The sequence below is a fragment of the Meriones unguiculatus genome, chromosome 20 (assembly GCF_030254825.1).
Source record: "Meriones unguiculatus strain TT.TT164.6M chromosome 20, Bangor_MerUng_6.1, whole genome shotgun sequence".
NCBI lineage: Eukaryota > Metazoa > Chordata > Mammalia > Rodentia > Muridae > Meriones > Meriones unguiculatus.
The window spans coordinates 63,581,657-63,599,539 of NC_083367.1; the positions used below are offsets into that span (position 1 = coordinate 63,581,657).

Here is a 17,883-nt window from a genome sequence, read left to right on the forward strand (position 1 = left end):
ACATGAGTCAGCTTGACCTTGGCTGATGAGTTTGCTGTTGTAAGGCCACTTTCCAGAGGGAGGAAGGGAGAGGAACAGAAGCGAAGCCTATTTTCCCTTCCTGACAGGGTCTTGTCTTTTCTGGGTAGTAATTCAAGAAAGAGCTTTAGGGTGGGAGCTGAGCTCAGGGAGAAACATGCCATGGCCACTCATCCCAGCCCTAACCCCAGAAGTGTGTGAAGAGCGAAGGAGTTCCTTCAAAGCTGATGTCACTCACCGTTCAAATCACTTCTCTTGGATTGGAAGTTTCTTTGTAGGAAGTTTTTCTGCTGCTGACTCAATTCCCAAGTATCTGAATCTATGGCATACGGCCATCCAGACTCTTATTCTTTACAGCATTCTCTATGTGAAGTCATGCCTTCTTTCCATTCTTAAGAGTTGTCTGCGTGCTTTCTCTTTTTATTTATGTATGTGTCATCCTGACATTTGTCTTATTTGCCCCCATGGGTGGCCTAATGAAAGCAATCTTAGAGGGCCCCTTAACCCTGGCCCACCATTTAAGGACTCTAAAGTGAGCAGCTGGCCTTCACCAGGTCCTCACCGGGCTGGCATCATGATGTCATCCTTCACCCTCCGGGACTGTGAGAAACCAGCTGCAGTAGTATTTATAAGCTGCCCAGGCCACGTGTAGCTGAGACCGTATCAGTGATCTTCTCTCCGTAATGGAGAAACATGCACAGATGCCTGACACCATCCCCGGGCACTTGAACACACCAAGTACATCAATGGTTTACGCTGGGGAATACTGCAACACTGGTACTTTAAACACACATGAAAGCACGTGCATGCACGTACACACACACACACACACACACACACACACACACACACACACACATTTAACAAAACAAAAAAACCTACTCTGGTTGCTGAGTGGACTGGCCTGGGAAGAGAGAATCGACAACTCAGAAAGAGATAGCTGAAGAGGTCAGAGAGGGGAGAGCTACAGTGGTTTTGAGCAGCAGGAAGAGCCAATAGGACTTGGTGGGGAGCTTCCTGGAACAAGAAGAGAGAGAGGTCAAGGGTGGCTCTGTTGTCTCATACAAGCCCTTCTACAGGGCTCTGGATACTTTGGTGGATGAGAAAAGCCTCAGCTTCTCAGAGACAGACTAGTTGGCACCTGAAAGGCTGGGCATTGTCTTGTTTAAAGCACGATAGCTTCTCAAAGTCAGGCAAAATGGTGGTACATGTGCCAGACGCATGACTTAAGACGCCTAAACAAACTTAGCCCAGTGCCACTGAATCTGAGACTGGCCTGTTCAGGTTGTAAAACACACACACACACACACACACACACACACAGCACAACCTCAAACATGCTGGATTCATCTCCCACCAACCTGGACCTGGAGAGCTGGTAGTTAAGCTCAGGAATCTTAAAAGCTGCTGGTTAAGCAGCGGCATTGTGAAAAATGAAGACGGCTGCTGACCGCACAGCGTCCAGTGATATGACAGTGTTAGCCAAATTAACCCTTTCCTCCCCGGCTTTCTTTCGGTGATGGTGTTTCTTCGCAGCAAGAGCAACCCTAATACAAGTTGGTGCCAGGAGATGGCTGGGCCAGACCTGTCCATGCTTTGGGGAGGACTGTGGCAGGGCTTTGGAACTTTGAGCCAGAAAAGCCATTGAGGGCCGAGAGCTCAGTGGGCTATTCTGTAGGTGCTTGGAAGCTAAGAATGTTGAGAACAGTGCAGACGACGCAGGCCTGGCTTGTGAGGTTTCAGAGGGAAGCAAAGACACTACTGAGACCATTTGAGTTAATAATCTGTGGTTCTGGTCAGCTGGGGTGAAGAACTGGCTGGGATTAACAAGAGCACAGAACCACTAAAGTGAAACCTTTGGTTTGTTTGGCTAGAGTGGTGATGAAAAGAACAGTCTTGCGGTGAAACCTTCTGGGAAATGTTTCCTCAGAGTCAGCACACAGAAGCTGTGTTCTTTCCAGAGTGGCCAAGGTTGTACCTTGCATTGGCAATGAACTTAGTAATGTAAGTCACCCAGGTGGTGCTGGTTTTGAAGGCATGAAGGGGTCGTGGAGAGCAGCTGAGAGAGGTCAGGAGAGGCCATTGGTGAGGGCGCAGCTTCAGTAGCAGTTGAAGACCCAGGATTGAAGGGGACAGGCAAAGAAGTTGAGGCTTGCCTCCATGAAGAGAATCAACTGGTGAAAGTGCAGCCCAGCTGTCGCAGAAGAGCCCAGCATTTTGGAGATGCCAGGACCATGGGATGACCAAGAACGGCATTGGCTGTGGAGTGGAAGCAGCTGGAACCCAGAAGACAAGCTGTGTGTGCTGCAGAGGACAGAGCTGGAGACCCAAGCCCCTTGAAGGAGTCCAGACCACCATGAGTTTTTCCCAGGTATTGGATATTGAGTATTTCCACAGTTGAAGTTTAGTTTTGCTTTGTTCAGATTGTTATTGTGCCCTGGTTCTTTCCTCTTGAAAGAAGAAAATACTTAAACTTCTTTTTGGTTTTACAGGAACCTGCAGTTGAGAGACTTTAAACTTTTAAAAAAGATATTTTGGGGTTTTGCAGAGAATTTGCATTTTAAAAGAGACAATGTTTTCAAAGAGACTAAATTTCCTGTTATTTTGCTCCCCCCCACACACCTGAGGACCAAATCCAGGGCCTTGCATTTGCTAGGCAAGTGCTCTATCACTGAGCTAAATCCCAAACCCTCTAAGAGACTAAATTAAAAAAATTTTTTTTGATTTATTATTCTTTATTACAATTTATTCACTTTGTATCCTGGCTGTAGACCCCTTCCTCATCTCCTCCCGGTCCCACTTTCTCTCCCTCCTCCACTGATAGAGGAGACCCTCTCCCCCTACTAGCTGACACAAGCCTATCAGGTCTCATCAGGGCTGTCTGGATCCTTTTGAGACTAAATTTTTAAGTGTTTAAAAATGTAAAGATTACGGGACTTTTCCAGTTTGGAATGTTTATATTATAATGCTGACATTCACATATGACCTTGGGGCTGATGGCTTAGCAGTGATACGTTAGTGTGTCCAGGTGACAAGGGGTGCTTGTCTTCTTTGATCCTACCCTTCTTGGCCCCAAGTGAAGAGTCTTCCTCTGCAGTTCCTTTACTCTTCCTGGAAGGAATGCAATGTCAAGGAATCTCAGTCAGGAAGAATTCGCTACTGAAAAAGGAATGGGAAACCAAATAATCCACATACAGCCCAGGAAACTCTGTACCAAGTGTCTCTGGTTTTAAGAGTCCATTAATTTAAAAAAAAAATCATTTATTCCCCCTTTGAAATTATCTGTGGTTCCCATTTCCACCCCCATCCCCCACCTCCTCACCCCACTTGGCTGGTCCTTCTTTCCTCTGTCATTTTGAAGATAAGCACTTACTATCTATCAGGCTGCCTCTGAATTCACTGCAGCCCACACTGACTTTAGGCTTGGGAGTCTTCCTGTCTCTGCCTTACAGGTAATGTACCGCTATGTCCAGTTTTTTTGTTTGTTTGAAGACTGATTTGCTTTTGTTTTATGTGTATGGATGTTCCATCAAGCACCTGGTGGCCAGAAGAATGTGTCAGATGCCCTGGAACTGGAGTTAGAGACTCCACGTGAGCTGCCATGTGGGTGCTGGGAACCAAACCCAAGTCTTCTGCAAGAGCAGTATTTTTGATTACTAAAATACTTTTCAGCACCTCCTTTAAGCTACTTTATTTAAAGCCATCCCGTTACTATGTTATCAGGCTGGCTTACGTTCCTAGACGCAATCCATCTTCCTGCCTCGGCCTCCCAAGGAACTGGGTCTACACCCACTTTCCCTGTCTTTTGAGTGGCTGCAGTGCTCATTAGGAATGCTCTATGCCTCTTCTCCTGTTTATCTATGGTTAGCATGCCTCAGCAGACTCCGCACGGAATCATCAGAGGGCAATCTGAATTTCCCTGCAACGTCATGAAAAAATTACATTAAGAAGTGAGGAAGGCTGGGTAAGCACGGCTGCAGCCTCGGCTGCTGGCCCGCAGAGTCTCCGCCTAGGTGCCTGCGCAGCCAGTCGGCTGTGATGGACAAAGCTGCTGCAGAGATCCGTCACAGCACAGAGGATCTGGGCCGTCACTGCTGCCACTGACTGGCAGGCAGAATTCCTCACCAGGAGCTGAGCAGGCCTGTGTGACTTAAATCTCAAGAAGCTCTTTGGTTTAGACTGACCCACCTGTTCTTCCTGGGAGCTCTCTGCGGAGACCTGCAGCTCAGTTCCCCAACAAAGACTGTTTCACTCACTTTCCTGCCAGCTTCCCTAGTCCCTTGCAGCTTAGCACCTGCTGGGATGTGTGAATAAAGCCAACATAAACGTTTCTAAGTTCATCTCACTAGAGAGAAGCTCTGTAAACAAGGGGAGACCCCCACCTCTGGGTGCAGCCTTTGAAACCTTATGGGCAGGAGGATGCTGAGGCTAACTCCTAGGACCAGAGAGTCTAAAAGCTCAATAAGCCAGATACCCTGCAGATTTTAGAGCAACCTTCCCTTCCCAGCCTATACAGCTGGATCTGTGGTCATCAAAGACACCACTTGGGCTTACAGAGACTTTCCTACTAGAGATAAGGCCCAAGCAGGGATGGCTGTTCTAATGGATGAGTGAGGACCAGAGAAGTGGTTTCACATAGCTTGAAAACAAAGGAGTTGAACCATCAAAACTTGGTAAGAAACCACACTCCAAGCCTCCTACATTCAGCAGCAGGAACTTAAGGAAAGTAGGAAGCCAGAAGTCAGGATCCTGAAGAAGCACAGAAAGGAACATATCACTTGGGGACAATCCTCGACAGTGGAGCTACAGCTGAGGGGTATGTACTCTGGCTTTTGGGCTGCCTGCTTGTTCACTTAGGGGAGAGAAAAAACAGACAAGACAGAGCAAAAGAAAAAGCCAACCAAAACACTGGTCAGATTCAGGTTTCAGTGACGCATGAAAAGGAATTACACCCACTACTGAAACAAAGCGCAAGATTTTGATAGGAGGTTCATAGAAGATCCTTGAGGCAACATCTTCAGCTGCTTCATGTCAAAGGGGAAATCACTAAGACCATCATGATGAGCTCGAGAAAAAAACTGAGGGAGCTGTGCTAGCCTCAGTGCCCACTCAAGAATGGGAACAGCATCAGGATGACCCAGTCTTCTGTCCTGGAAATCAAGGGAAGAAACACTAGGCCCTCTCTACCTAGAGGGTCCAGACGGGTAGCGTAGTGACAAATCTAGACTTTTGGTTCTTTAAAAATACACAGAAATACTATGAAAATGTTTATCTTTTAATCCCAGATGTGGGGATATGGAACTGCTTTGGACTGTCCGTAGCAGCTGCCTATGATTTGCCTCGTGCATTGGCAGAGGCGTGGTTTTGCCAACTGCAGATAATTTCTGCGATTGTGTGATGTTTGGGATTTTAGAAACCTTTCAGAAGGTACAAACATGCCAGAGCCCAGACAGGCAAGGTCGGTAGTTGCTGGTCATCTAGGGAGGTTGTTTGTGGTTTGTTAGTAGTCATGTTCAAACAGGAAAAAAAAAAAAATCAATCAGGTTCAGTGATCTCTCTTTCCTCTCTCCTTGTTTCTCTCTAATCTAGTGATGGGGGTGAAACTGGGACAATAAAAGGTGGGAAAAAGAAGAACCCACAAAGTAGCAAAGACCAGCCACAGGGTAGGGCTGGCTGGCCATGCCAAGAAAAGGCACATGGATTAGTGGATGAGGACTGCTACACATCAAGCCCTTATTTATCTGGCTTCCTCCACCTCTTAATGGTATGGTGGAGTGGAGCAAGGGAGTCAGAGCTGTGCATCTGATGAATGACTGCAAAAGCACTGGGTGCAAGAAGCACCTGCAGAGGAAAAGTTCCTAAGCGGCAAATAGGACTCCGGAGTTTCTAAAATGCTGAGGTGGGAGAAGGTACAAACGCTCACGATGAAGAGAAAAAAAGCTGGAGTTGAATAAATCTGTCAGACTTACTTCTCATTAGTACAAATAGTCATTTCATTTATATGGGTCTGTAATTTCCCAAGAGCTCTCTTACCTCATCTCCAGTTTCAAAGTCTTAACTCTTCACTGCAGGGTCCCAACCCCACTCCAGAGAACTGAGTGCTGGCTTTCACATCCTCCACAGTGCAGGAACGCTCTTCCCTGTGAAGAGAAGCAGAGAGCAGGAAGCCCAGAGAAGAAGACAGAAGGGGCCGTGCACCACTGTCTGCGCCTGGCACTGGTTCTTGCTGGGCCCTGCTCCATGATGGAACCTCCTTCTTCACTTGAAGCTATCGGTCTGGCAGGAACTTAAAGGGAGCCCAGGGCTGAGGCTGCCTGGCACATGAATAGATTCACGTTTCAGCACATGGCACAAGCATCTCTGAGAACTTTAGAGAAACTAATATACACGAAGCTGTGCCCTTGTGATGCCTGGCTGAGACAGGCTTTCAGACGTTGAAAACTCAAGATTTCAAAGTACTGACACGAGAACATGTCAGGAGTGGGTAAGTTCCCTAGGAAAGGGCAACGACAGCCCATCGTTATCCCTCATAGGGGACTGCTTACAAACAGGAGTGGGAAGCTGGGAGCCTGGCATGGTGCACTCCTTCAATACTAGCATCTGGGAGGCAAAGGCAAGTGGGTCTTTATGAGTGAGGCCAGCCTCATCTACTTAGCTAGTTCTAGGACAGCTGGGCCATACGGCCTTGTCTCAAACAATACAAAGAAGAGAGTAAAAAATCCAGAAATAACGGAGGTCTACTCACTACTGTGACCCAGAAATCCTAGATTCTGTTTCAAGATTGTTTCTCTGTCTATAGAATCCAAAAACCATTTCACCCTCTTCAATGTTCCAATTTTGTCCTTATGAAAAGGGAGGTGGTGGTACAGGCCTTTAATTTCACAACTGGGGAGGCAGAGGCAGGTGGATTTCTGTGAGTTTCAGGCCAGCCTGGTCTAAAGAGCAAGTTCCAGGACAGCCAGGGCTATAGAGGGTGAAGGGGGCGGGAGATGAAGGCCATCTCCTCAATAATGGAGTTAGGGCATCTTGCTCTGGTTCGTATCTCTACGTCCTTGCGAAACTGCACTGCCATCTCCATGAGGCAGGCATTCTCCCACACTGAGTTTTTAGGACTACAGACTGAGATTTATCCCTTATTCCTCCAGGGAAAAGATAACTGAAACTAATAAATAGAACACATCCATTCTAATCTGAGTTTATAGAAAGAGATTTTCCAAGTTTTCTTTCCAGGATGTTAAAAATAAAGCGTGTGGGCCGAGGGGTTGACTCAGTGGTTAACAGCACCTTTTGCTCTTGCAGAGAACACAGATTTGAGTCCCAGCATTCACAGGGTGGGGCACATCTGTCCGTAACCTCCAATTCCAGGGGACCAAACATCTGCTTCTGACATACTAGGCACCCACATGGTGTACACACATACATGCAAGCAAAGTACTCTTCCCTATAAAGTAAAATAAATAAATCTTAGAAAAGAACAAATCATTCTGGGAAAGCCTGACTTGACTGAATTGTCCCCAAGATGACAAGTGGTGGTGGTGGTAGAAATCCTGGACATAGCTCCTTCCCACAGACTGAGGTAGGACCTAGGTGTTAGGAATGCTGTGTGTGGGGTGGGGGTGGGGGTGGGGGTGGGGAGGACACGGGGAAAGAAACCACGACACACATGATGAAGACAGGCCTGATTCTGGCTAGTTGTCCTTGCTACTTGGTTTAAGTGAATTTGTCATCAATATTCCCCGATGTTCACCAGCACTCATAATAAAATAATAGTTGACCTTACACAAGGCGGTTGGTCATCTTTTGGTTATATAAAGCACAGACCTATAACCCCATAATTATTTTAGAACAATTCATAATTAGGTTGTGCTAGAGTTGGTACAGGTTTGTGTTCTGGCTCCTTAAGCCTGAGTGAGCACAACCGTTGTTCTGCTCACAGACACTTGTACATATGCTCCCAGTGTTCCAGTTTCCCACATCCCATGCTAAGGAAACAGTGGAGGCTTGCCAGCATTCAGGAGTACCAGCCAACATTACACTGGCATGCTTTTTCTTTCTTTTCTTTTCTTTTTAAGCAAAATGGCTTAAAACTGGGTTTAATTACATTCTCCACAAACTAAGGTGTCAACATAGTTAGCACCTCTGATCTTTTAGGTACTACACAGGTGCATTCATCCCCCCACCCGTGATATAACTAAGCATTTATTAGAAAAAAAATTAATAAGCAGCACAAAATCAGGTCACACAAACTGATAAACAGTGTCATCCCAGGTTATACATGCATTACTAAATGGATTCTTTTTCAGAAAGAAGAAAAAACAAAGTCAGAACAATTCACCAAGTGAGTAATAAAATGACAGGGACATTTCAAGGTTCCTAGCCATGACCCTTGAAGTAACTGGAAGGTCAGAAGGTCATGCCACTAGAAGGCAGTGATTTCTTCTCAAAGCACCCAAGACCCATAATTCAAACTTGGCACACATGTAGTTTATCTTTTTTGATCTGCAAAATTTTATTAAGCAATAGCTGGACAAATTTTACAATTTCAAATCATCAAGAAAAAAATGGGTATTAACCCATCTCAATTTTAAAGGCAAAATAATTTGGACAAACTACATCATTTGAATGCAAAGCATTAATCCCTTCTAGAATACTTTCTGCACAATCTAGTATACAAAATACATACAAAGATAAGCAAATAAGAGAGAGCTCATTGAGATGCAATGGTGACTCTCCACAGATCTTGTCTGGAAAGTTAAACAAAGCACGATGCTGAATTTAAGAACAAAATAAAAAATAAAAAAACAACACTAGAGGGACTGCTGTGCACGAAACAGTGTACGCTGTTCCCAAAGTGTGGACAAGAACATGCTGGTGGTCTTGTTTGGTCTGTGAGCTTTGCACCCCACATTGCACATTTATGGGAATAAAAAGATGAGAAGGAAGGAGAAAGATGCCAGCAGTAGCCATAGGAGTAAACTCAGAAATTATGCCCAAATTTACAGTACTAAAATAATGCATTTGTAAACAAATGCAAACAATACACCTTTGGTAAATAATACGGTGCCTTTTCACTCAAATGTATAACCCATGCTTTTCTACAACACGAGAATAAAATTATCTACAATAAACAAGATCTTAAAAATCCTACCTTTTCCCTTAAAATCAACTTGTAAACAGAAAATATAGATACAATAATGTCACAAGAAAACCGCACAAGCCAAAAAAAAATTTGGAAACAAAATAAGCCACAATCCTCCAGTTTATCAGCCAGAGACAAGGAGATACACAGAGGTGTAGAGTTCTGAACCGTGTGCTACCATAAATTCCCAGGAATTAAATTACAGTTCCAACCCAACTAATGTTGTCAACCCGCCCACAGCACACAGGACAACACGGGTTCCCTTTCCACAGAAAGCCTTTTGAATTTGAAAAACAGTGTAGCGCTTACACATGAGCACACCAAAGGAGGCAAGCCTTGACCAGCACTCCTTTTCTCTCTGAACCCACTCCCAGTTTTAGGTGCATTTAGTGCCTTATTTTGCGTAAGGGTCCACTGCGGAGACCTCACTCATGGGGGACTACACTGTACTTGATTTGGTGCTTCTATAATATTAGTAGAATAAACATTATTACAAACACATTTAGGAGAACTTTTAAAGACACGGTAATATGCTGGTTTCCACTCAGGAGACAGCTCACAAACTCAGGAAAAGAACTCATTTCTTCTACAAAAAGACCATGTTTTGAAATGAATTTTTACCCCTGTGAAGGGGAAGATGAGCTCCTGAATTCTGAGCTCTCAGGTACTGGAGCTAGAACAGAGTTTTTAAGCTTGCCTAGGTGTCCCTTTCATTTAAGAGATGGACAAAAGAGGCCAGATAATCCCAGGGGCTTGCCCAAAGTCACTCTCCACCCATGACAAAGCAATTCAACCAATTCAAAGGACCCTGACCTTTGAATACAGAAAGGGCATTACACAAGAGCACAGAGCTGTGGATGAAGAGTACCCATATACAAAAGCTTTTACTTTCTATGTCCATTAGAGACCTTAATATTTCTAGCTTTATAGATCCCAGTTTTTCTCAGGATATACATTCCAGTGGGTAGTGTACATGACCTTTGTTTTGATGATGTTAGAGCCAAACGAACCTAACATTGGCTTTTATGTTTAATATACTGTTTTCCTATAAAGCCCCTATGTAGTTAGTTGACTGTTTTTAATTTAGGATTCTAATGAGACATCGGGACATTCACAAATTGCTTTTAATAATCACGAAGTACCTAAAATTATGTTACTTAAAGTCTTAATTTGAGAATTTTATCAAATCATGTTGACTGGATGAAGCAATTTTTAAAAGAAGCCATTACCTTAAATGACACCGTGACAACTGCTGTAGCAGGCAGCCTCCTGCTCACATGAAACCTCAGGCTCCCTCCTCCTTAGCCAGGGAGAGGAGTCTAGTGGGCGGCACGTGCTTCTGGCACATGCTCCTGGCACAAGCTCACAGCTCAAGCGTTATTCAGGACAGGAAGTCTGTATTCCCATGGACAGAAAGTACCATTTAGGATTTCTGCTACATTTGTTCTTATTTAGCAAAGTTGCAAAGTATGACTTTTGAAGTTTTTGCAAAAATCCAGTTTTAACAAAAAACAAAACAAAACGAAAACCCCAAATTTGAAGATTATTTGCTGTTCTTTTTTTTTTTTTTTTATTTGCTGTTCTTATCTAAGAGGTCTCACCTTCCTTGTGTCCTACCATTTTTTACTTTTATCTAAAATTTTCAAAAGAAAGAAAAATACAAATAGCCTATTTTGCATATGATCAATAGTGAGATAAAGAGTGAATTCATTTTTTAAGGGATTAATAAGATTTTCTCCCAACTCTCAAGAAAGTTATAAAGTATCCAGCAAAAAATCCTTCTGTCATATTCTTTTTATTTTTTGCAGCAAAATATATTGCCACCAAATAAGTCATTACAAAGGTACTATTTTTCTAAATAAATAATAAAATGGGCATAAATCACCAATACATAGTAACAAAATAGCTCCCAAGAATACTATAAAGAGCAAGATAAATAACTGTCTCTTAGACAGCAAAACAACGACAACTGTATTTCAATTACTCCATAAACAGAAAGGCTACAACCGTATTGCACAACTAGCGATAAGCACTGAAACACCTTCTCAAGCTACAAGAAACTTGCGTAAACCAACACAGTAATTCCAAATATACTGTTCAACTCTTCCTGGGACAACTGACCCACCCAGGAATTAGCTCCTGTATCTTAAATTATAAAATGGGAAACTCCAGTATCAGCTGGGCAATGTTCTTGTCAGTATGTCTTTGGAATTTGGAAAGGAATAAAGAGTAAATTAATTTTGCTCAGCTAAAGAAATCAGTTTCTTTTCTAATTCTTAAACCAAACACAAGAAACACACACACATACACACACCAATGTTTAAGAATTTCCTGTAGCATCTTCCACTTGTCAGCTTTCATATAAAGCCCAAAGTTAGAAGTCAAAGCCTCTAGACAGTTCTTGTGCTCTCAGAATAAACATCACAGGTAACAGCAACAGCAAGAATGGGGTCTTACTATCAAGTTTAGGTATTTGTCCAAGGTATGTTCCCATTTGAAGAAACCGGGAAAAATACTACAGGCAGAATGAATGAAGTGCCGACGGCCAGTGACAGTCTCAACAAGGCTTTCCCAGTGGCTCATTTTTTAGTGTAGTCCACAAACCCAAAGACAGTTCTTGTCCCTTAGAGCATACTGTGGAGTTTTCCCCAAAGATCTGACCATACCCTTATCTTTTAACATTCTGGGCAATCCATAAATATTTTTATTACACTTAGAGTTGATGGAAAGCATTTGACTCAACTGAATTTTAAAGTGGCCACGGGAAGGAAATGTGTAGTCGCATTCACACTTTAGAAAAGACAGAGCAATGAGATCTAATAAGAAAGATGACTGCAATAAGATGTTCCAGATTACAACAAAGGAGTAGGGAGAACAAAGGCTGTGTTTTTGTGAAGTGGAGGTATCTAATGGCTGTGACATAAGCCAAGCTCTGGCCCAGCCTGGATCTGCCCACTGAAGTCTCTCACCTTCTCTGAATGAAGGTGGGGTCACACTAGTGACACCATGAAATTCTGACACGTGAAACGGGGTTCTCAACTACTCCCCTTGGGTGAGAACAGCTCTTGCACAAGCCACACCAGCAGCTCAGCCAGGTGTCTGCAGAGTGCTGTGAGCCTGTCTCCATGGCAGTCCCTTCCTCTCCACAGCCTACCACAGCACATTCATACTGTGACAGCCATTTACTGTGGCTTACATCAGCAGAGCACAAGGCATTTGCATACATGTCCTGCATTCATCCAGGTACATTCACCCAGGTATTAAGCAGCACATATGTGTGAATTAAATGCTGTCCTCTCCCCCACAATATAAGCTGAATCTTCCAGAGTTTGGGTTATGTTAAAAAACAAACAAACGAACCATAATATTGTAAAGGTAACAGGCCAGACCTGAAGAATGAACACTGACACACCCTATGTCTAAAAGAAGAGCAGACTTAAGGCAATCTGTCTTCTTCCACAGGCCCTTGTCCTAGTCATGAGAAGTAAATTCAGTAAAAACACTCTGTAGCCAAGCTATCCTACCTTTAAGAACACAAGATGCCTCAAATTCCTGGTTCCAAATACGGAGCTATCAAAACAAGAAAAGAGACAATAAAAGCTAACCGAACAAAGGACCAGCCTAAAGACCAGCACCCTCCCAGCATGCTGGCTTCTCCCGCCAGTGTCTCTGGTCCTCCTGGGTGGTAGCAGCGTTAGTTCTGCCTCCAAAGGCTCTTGGCATGTCTTCTCCTCCATCTGTCTCTTCATTTGAGGCGCTGAGTCACATTGGCGAGGGCAACAGCAAAAGCCTGCACAGCTGAGAAGGGGTACTGGAAGTCTAGGATGTATGCGTTACCATCAATCCGTCCAAACTGCATCACCTAGGAAGGATGCAGGAAGCAAAACACATGAAATAAAGTGAGACAACAGCCAACTCTCAGGAAAGCAGAGAGCATACTCCAGGAGAGAGATCTCGAAGCCCAAGTAACTGAATCTGACAGGGCTTCTAGATGTAACTACAGTTTTACAGGAAACAGGACAGAGGATGATGGGTAATAACGTAAGGGGGACAAGGAGCTCACATGGAGTGCTATAGGTAAGCGGGCTCTCTGGGGATGAGAACAAGAAGACTCCATATGCTGAGAGACTTCAGGTATGTACCAACGCTATCCAAGGTCTCTGCCTCAGGACAGGCTTCCCTAATGACCTTTCTAGAATATCACAACCCCTTTCCACCATGCTCCTCCTTGCATGGCTCACCTTGTGACTTTGCCACTTCCTGTGGCCTCAGAACATGAGATTCTTGTCTTAGAAATGGCCAGGCACACAGCAGGCAGTACATACATTTGATGAGTTATTTAAGTAAAACTGAAATTGTAAAGTGGATGAACCTCCTACTGCGGTTCAGAGTGAAGTGAGGTAGCAGGGCTACAGAGGCCATTATGCTCTAAGAAACACTGTTTTGTCAGTCATCTATGCTCCTGATCTGTACCAAGAGGAGACTTTGCCTTCTGTTAGAGAACTGGAGGATGACTTAGTAATAAACACAGAGAAATAAGAAACAATAACCACGCAATTAAAATACTTAGGAAAAACTTACACAAGGCACAGCTGTAAATCATTCACCGTGGTGGTTTGAACGGTGATGGCCCCCCAAGACTTCTGTGTTTGAATGTTTGGCCCATAGAGAGTAGCACTATTAGGAGGTGTGGCCTTGCTGGGATGGGGGTGGGTTTGTTGGAAGAAGTGTGTCACTATAGGGGTAGGCTTTGAGGTCTCCTATGATCAAGAAATACCCAATGGGGCACACAGTCTCTTTCTGCTTCCTATAGATAAAGATGTAGAACTCTCAGCTCCTTCTCCAGCACTATGTCTGCATTGATGATGCCATGTTTCCTGCCATGATGATAACGGACTAGAGCTCCGAAACTGTAACTTGACACCAATTAAATGTTTTCCTTTCATAAGAGTTGCCATGGTCATGGTGCCTCCTCACGGCAGTAAAACCCTAACTAAGCCGGGCACGGTGGCGCACGCCTGTAACACTACCACTCTGAAAGGCAGAGGCAGGCGGACGGGGTCCAGGTCAGCCAAGGCTAACAGAGAAATCCTGTCTTGGAAAAAAAAGAAAAAGAAAGAAAGAAACAAACAAAAAAACCTAACTAAAACACTCAGTGACATAATGCAGTCACGAACAACTACTGCTTAAACTGGGAACGTTGGGGTAGTTCTCACGGGTACCTATGAGGTAGGGGAGGAAGGGGTAAAGAAAATAGCATTCTTTCACAGCTGGTAGTACACCGCTGAGAAGGGGTGATGTATATATTATAGTCCATCTGTCCAAATTGCATGTCTTAGGAGAAAAGGTGGTGGGAAGCATCGACATAAAAAAGTAGGAAAGAGGTAACTAGGTTTGCCAACTCCTGAGGAATGCAGATATATATATTCTTTGCAAATGTACTGACAGATACCAGAAAACCCTGAAATCTAGGAGGCACCTGCACCTGAAGAGCAGGTGGTGAGGGAAGGAGCGGGGCCTGTAGTTTTCCGTTCTCATCTCACGGAACCACCTGACTAACGGTTTATGCATCACTTGGATTTAACATACATGAAAAGGCATCGGGAGGCACACTGAGAATGAGAACCTGGACCAACTAGTTCCATCTGAGAGAGATATGTGGTGTTTTGTGCTTTCTGCCAGGCCTTTTAAGTGCTTGCTCCCACAGTCCAAGGCACTGGCACCATTTGTTCAGTGGCCACAGTACCCCAGTCTCCTTACCTGTCGCCCCTCCAACTCAATCTGGAAGTTCTTGGCAGACTCCTGGGTCACTCTTCCTCCAAAGTCCAGCTGGTACACCTGTGTAGCTTCATTCCACAGAGGCTGCTTGTTGGCCATCACATACACGAAGCCCTGGCTGCCCAGCCGCCCGTCTTCCTTCTCACTGGCTTTGCGGCACTTGAATTCCTCCAGCTCGCTGGCTGTCCGAAGGCTCCTTTTGCTTTTCCACCCCTTCTTGCTGCTCTGGCTCTGGTTCATCAGCTCATCCCCGCTGATGAACAGCTCAGGCTCACTTTCTGAGCTGTCCTGGAACTCGTTTGTCTTGTTCAACTTCTTTGACTTCAGCTGGTCTTTCTGACTTTTCACTTTCTTCTTCTCTCTCCCCAGGCGGGGGCTGGAGATGAGAGAATTAAAGTCACTCAGAGTCCTAGCATCCTTTTTGACTTTGCCCTCAGTGATGGCCTGAACACTTCCTTCCTCTGCTCTGCTATCCAGGCGCTTCCGGTTCTTCTTTCCAAATTTTTCTGTTCTCTGGGGCACAGGGCTTTCTGTCAGAGAGAGGACTTCTTGGAAATTGTCTGCAGTCTCTACCATCACCTCTGTGCCCATGTGGCTTTGGAGATCGGCAGGTGGGGGGGACACAAGAGGCTTCTCCACCACTAAGTGGGGCTTGGAGGGGAGAGTGCCCTGGGGATTTTGCATGGGCGGGCAGGTGCTGTAGGAACTCCAAGGGTGCAAGGCGATAGGCGGCATCTGTAAACTGGAGCATGTGCTGCTTCCTGGGTATGTGGGGGGCAAGGTGCAATAGGAAAGGCTGGGCTGGTACGCTGGCTGAAGTACGACAGCAGGCTCCTGTTGTGCAAACTGCGCTGGGGACAGGGCATCCTTAGGAGAGCACGGAGCTTGCACTCCAGGCAAAGAGGGGTTGTTATAGCTGCCTGGATATGGCAGTCCCATCCCATAGCCTGTCTGGAAGGTGGCAGTGGGGCTGGACGGAGACTTGGGAGAGACAAAGGGCACTCGAGCCACATCCAGGTGCTGGCTTTGTCCTAGCATCAGAGGGGACAGTTTTAAAGGGTTGGGCACTGCAGGTTGTGCTGTCCTTTCCTGGGGAACCCAAACGTCCTCACCCAGCACAGGGTCCCACTGATAAGGGGGAGGCCGCTTCATAGTGACAGTAGCTTCAGGAAGTGGGGGATGCCTCAGAGGCTTCTCGAGCTGACAGTGCTGAGACAGGGCCTCATCCTCAGTGAAGGCTGAGTTGACATAATCAGTACGATCACGAGAGTTGTCAGGAGGGCTCAGAAGATTGTAGGAGGACTGGGAGGCCAGTGGGGAGGTGCTGATAGCGTGGGCCAGGGCTGCACCTGGCTGTGAACTGGGCCCTGCTCCACTGCACTGGCTGCAGGTGTATAGGGCAGGTGGAGGCCTTGCTGGGAGCTGTGCCACTGCCCCACCAGAGCCACCCTTAGGCTTGGCCGGGGGCTGCAGAGGGGCGCGGGAGCTGTCAGCCAGCTGCGCCATCTTAAGTGCAACCTCTCGGTTGTTCCTTCGTAGGGTGGCATGGATGAGACTGTTGTCCAGTCTTTGAGTAGCACTCCGCCCCTGGGCCAGCTGGCTAGCAATTTCAGGGTATGGAGGTGGGTCCCCTGTGGGAATGGAGTATCGAGGGACAGTCAGGCGGTTCAGAGTGGCACTGGTGCAGGGTTGGGGGACCTTTTTCTCAGTGCCTGTGAGTCTCAGGGTGGCAGAACTGCCTGGGCCAGGAAGAGTGTAGGTGTTCTGTGAACAGAGCATCCGGGTGCGAGGCCGGCACACCTCTTCCACATTGCCACTGCTGTCAAAGGTGGTAATCCTCTCATAGCCTAGGGGGGGCTGGTAATGTGCTGCCGTAGGGTAGAGTGAGAAGTCACCCTTCTTCAAACACACATCCACTGGGGGCTGTGGCGGTGGCAGCGGGGGTGGGGGTGCTGCTGTGGTGGGGGCAGCAGGAATAGTTCCTGGGTAGGGGGGTGGGGGATTCATCTTTGCCACCTGGACCTCTTGGGGGGCACTGAAAACCACTGCATCCCCCTCTGCTGCCAGCTGAGGCACTGGCCGTAGGGCCTTGGCTGACTTTTGCAGGTGCTCATGGTCTCGCTCTCCATGGTCCACCACCGACAGCTGCATAGGCCCCTGTGGTGGTGGTGGTGGCGGTGGTGGCAAAGGCAATTGAGGAGGATTCTGAATGATGCGGCCCATTTCTACACCTCCGAAAATCACCTGTCCAGGATTAGAGTACCGACTGGAGACTGGGTATTGGGTGGCATCACTTGCATGCTCTACTGACCCTACAGCTGTTGTCTGATTGGTCAAGACATCCAACTGCACATTTTGATTAGCCAGCAGGGACTGCACCAGCCCTATGCTCTGCGTGGGAGACAGAGCTTGAGCAGAGCTGTGAATTGGTGCGATAGGGATGTTCACTGTGCAAGGTGGGTTGTTCTCAGGGACACCTGATGCTCCTGGAACTGGAAAAGAACCAGAAAAAAGAATTGGTTGCGAGACAGTGCCATGGGACTGGGTCACAGTAAGCTGTATGCTTGGACTTATCTGATCTTTTGCAAGCAAAATGCAACTATTAAGACTGAGATGTGTTTGCTTGAAGACATAGGCTATTCTCTAACATTTCTGGAAGAACACATAGCCAACTAGGGAGCCGGCAGCATGGCCTGCCTGTTAAACATGGACTAAGGCATTGTCACAACAATGAACATGTTTGAATCTTCTGAATCTGGTACCACATGTCTGAATGATACCATCATACTTAAATGTCTAAAGAATTCCATAGTGGTTTATACTCATGAAATGCCTACATAAAGTAAGGTGGAAAAACTAAAGAAAAGAATCGCCTAGAAATGTGCATATTAGCTGAATTACTTTTTCTTATTTACTGCTTTTTAGCATTTCAAAGAGCATTCAACAGC

General features: G+C 45.8%; 1 protein-coding gene across 4 annotated transcripts in view; it reads right to left on the bottom strand.

The window, feature by feature from the left end:
• Positions 1-8,502: 8,502 nt before the first annotated feature.
• The window catches only part of Tulp4 (TUB like protein 4), a 133,607-nt gene continuing 124,226 nt past the window's right edge, over positions 8,503-17,883 (bottom strand). For all 4 annotated transcript variants that reach the window (XM_060373412.1, XM_021635738.2, XM_021635737.2 and 1 more), the window contains 2 exons: positions 14,918-17,427; positions 8,503-13,019 (listed from right to left, as the gene is read on the bottom strand). In XM_060373412.1, coding sequence (XP_060229395.1) covers positions 12,903-13,019; positions 14,918-17,427 — 2,627 coding nt within the window. In that variant the 3' untranslated portion in view covers positions 8,503-12,902. The remainder of the gene's footprint in view (positions 13,020-14,917; positions 17,428-17,883) is intronic.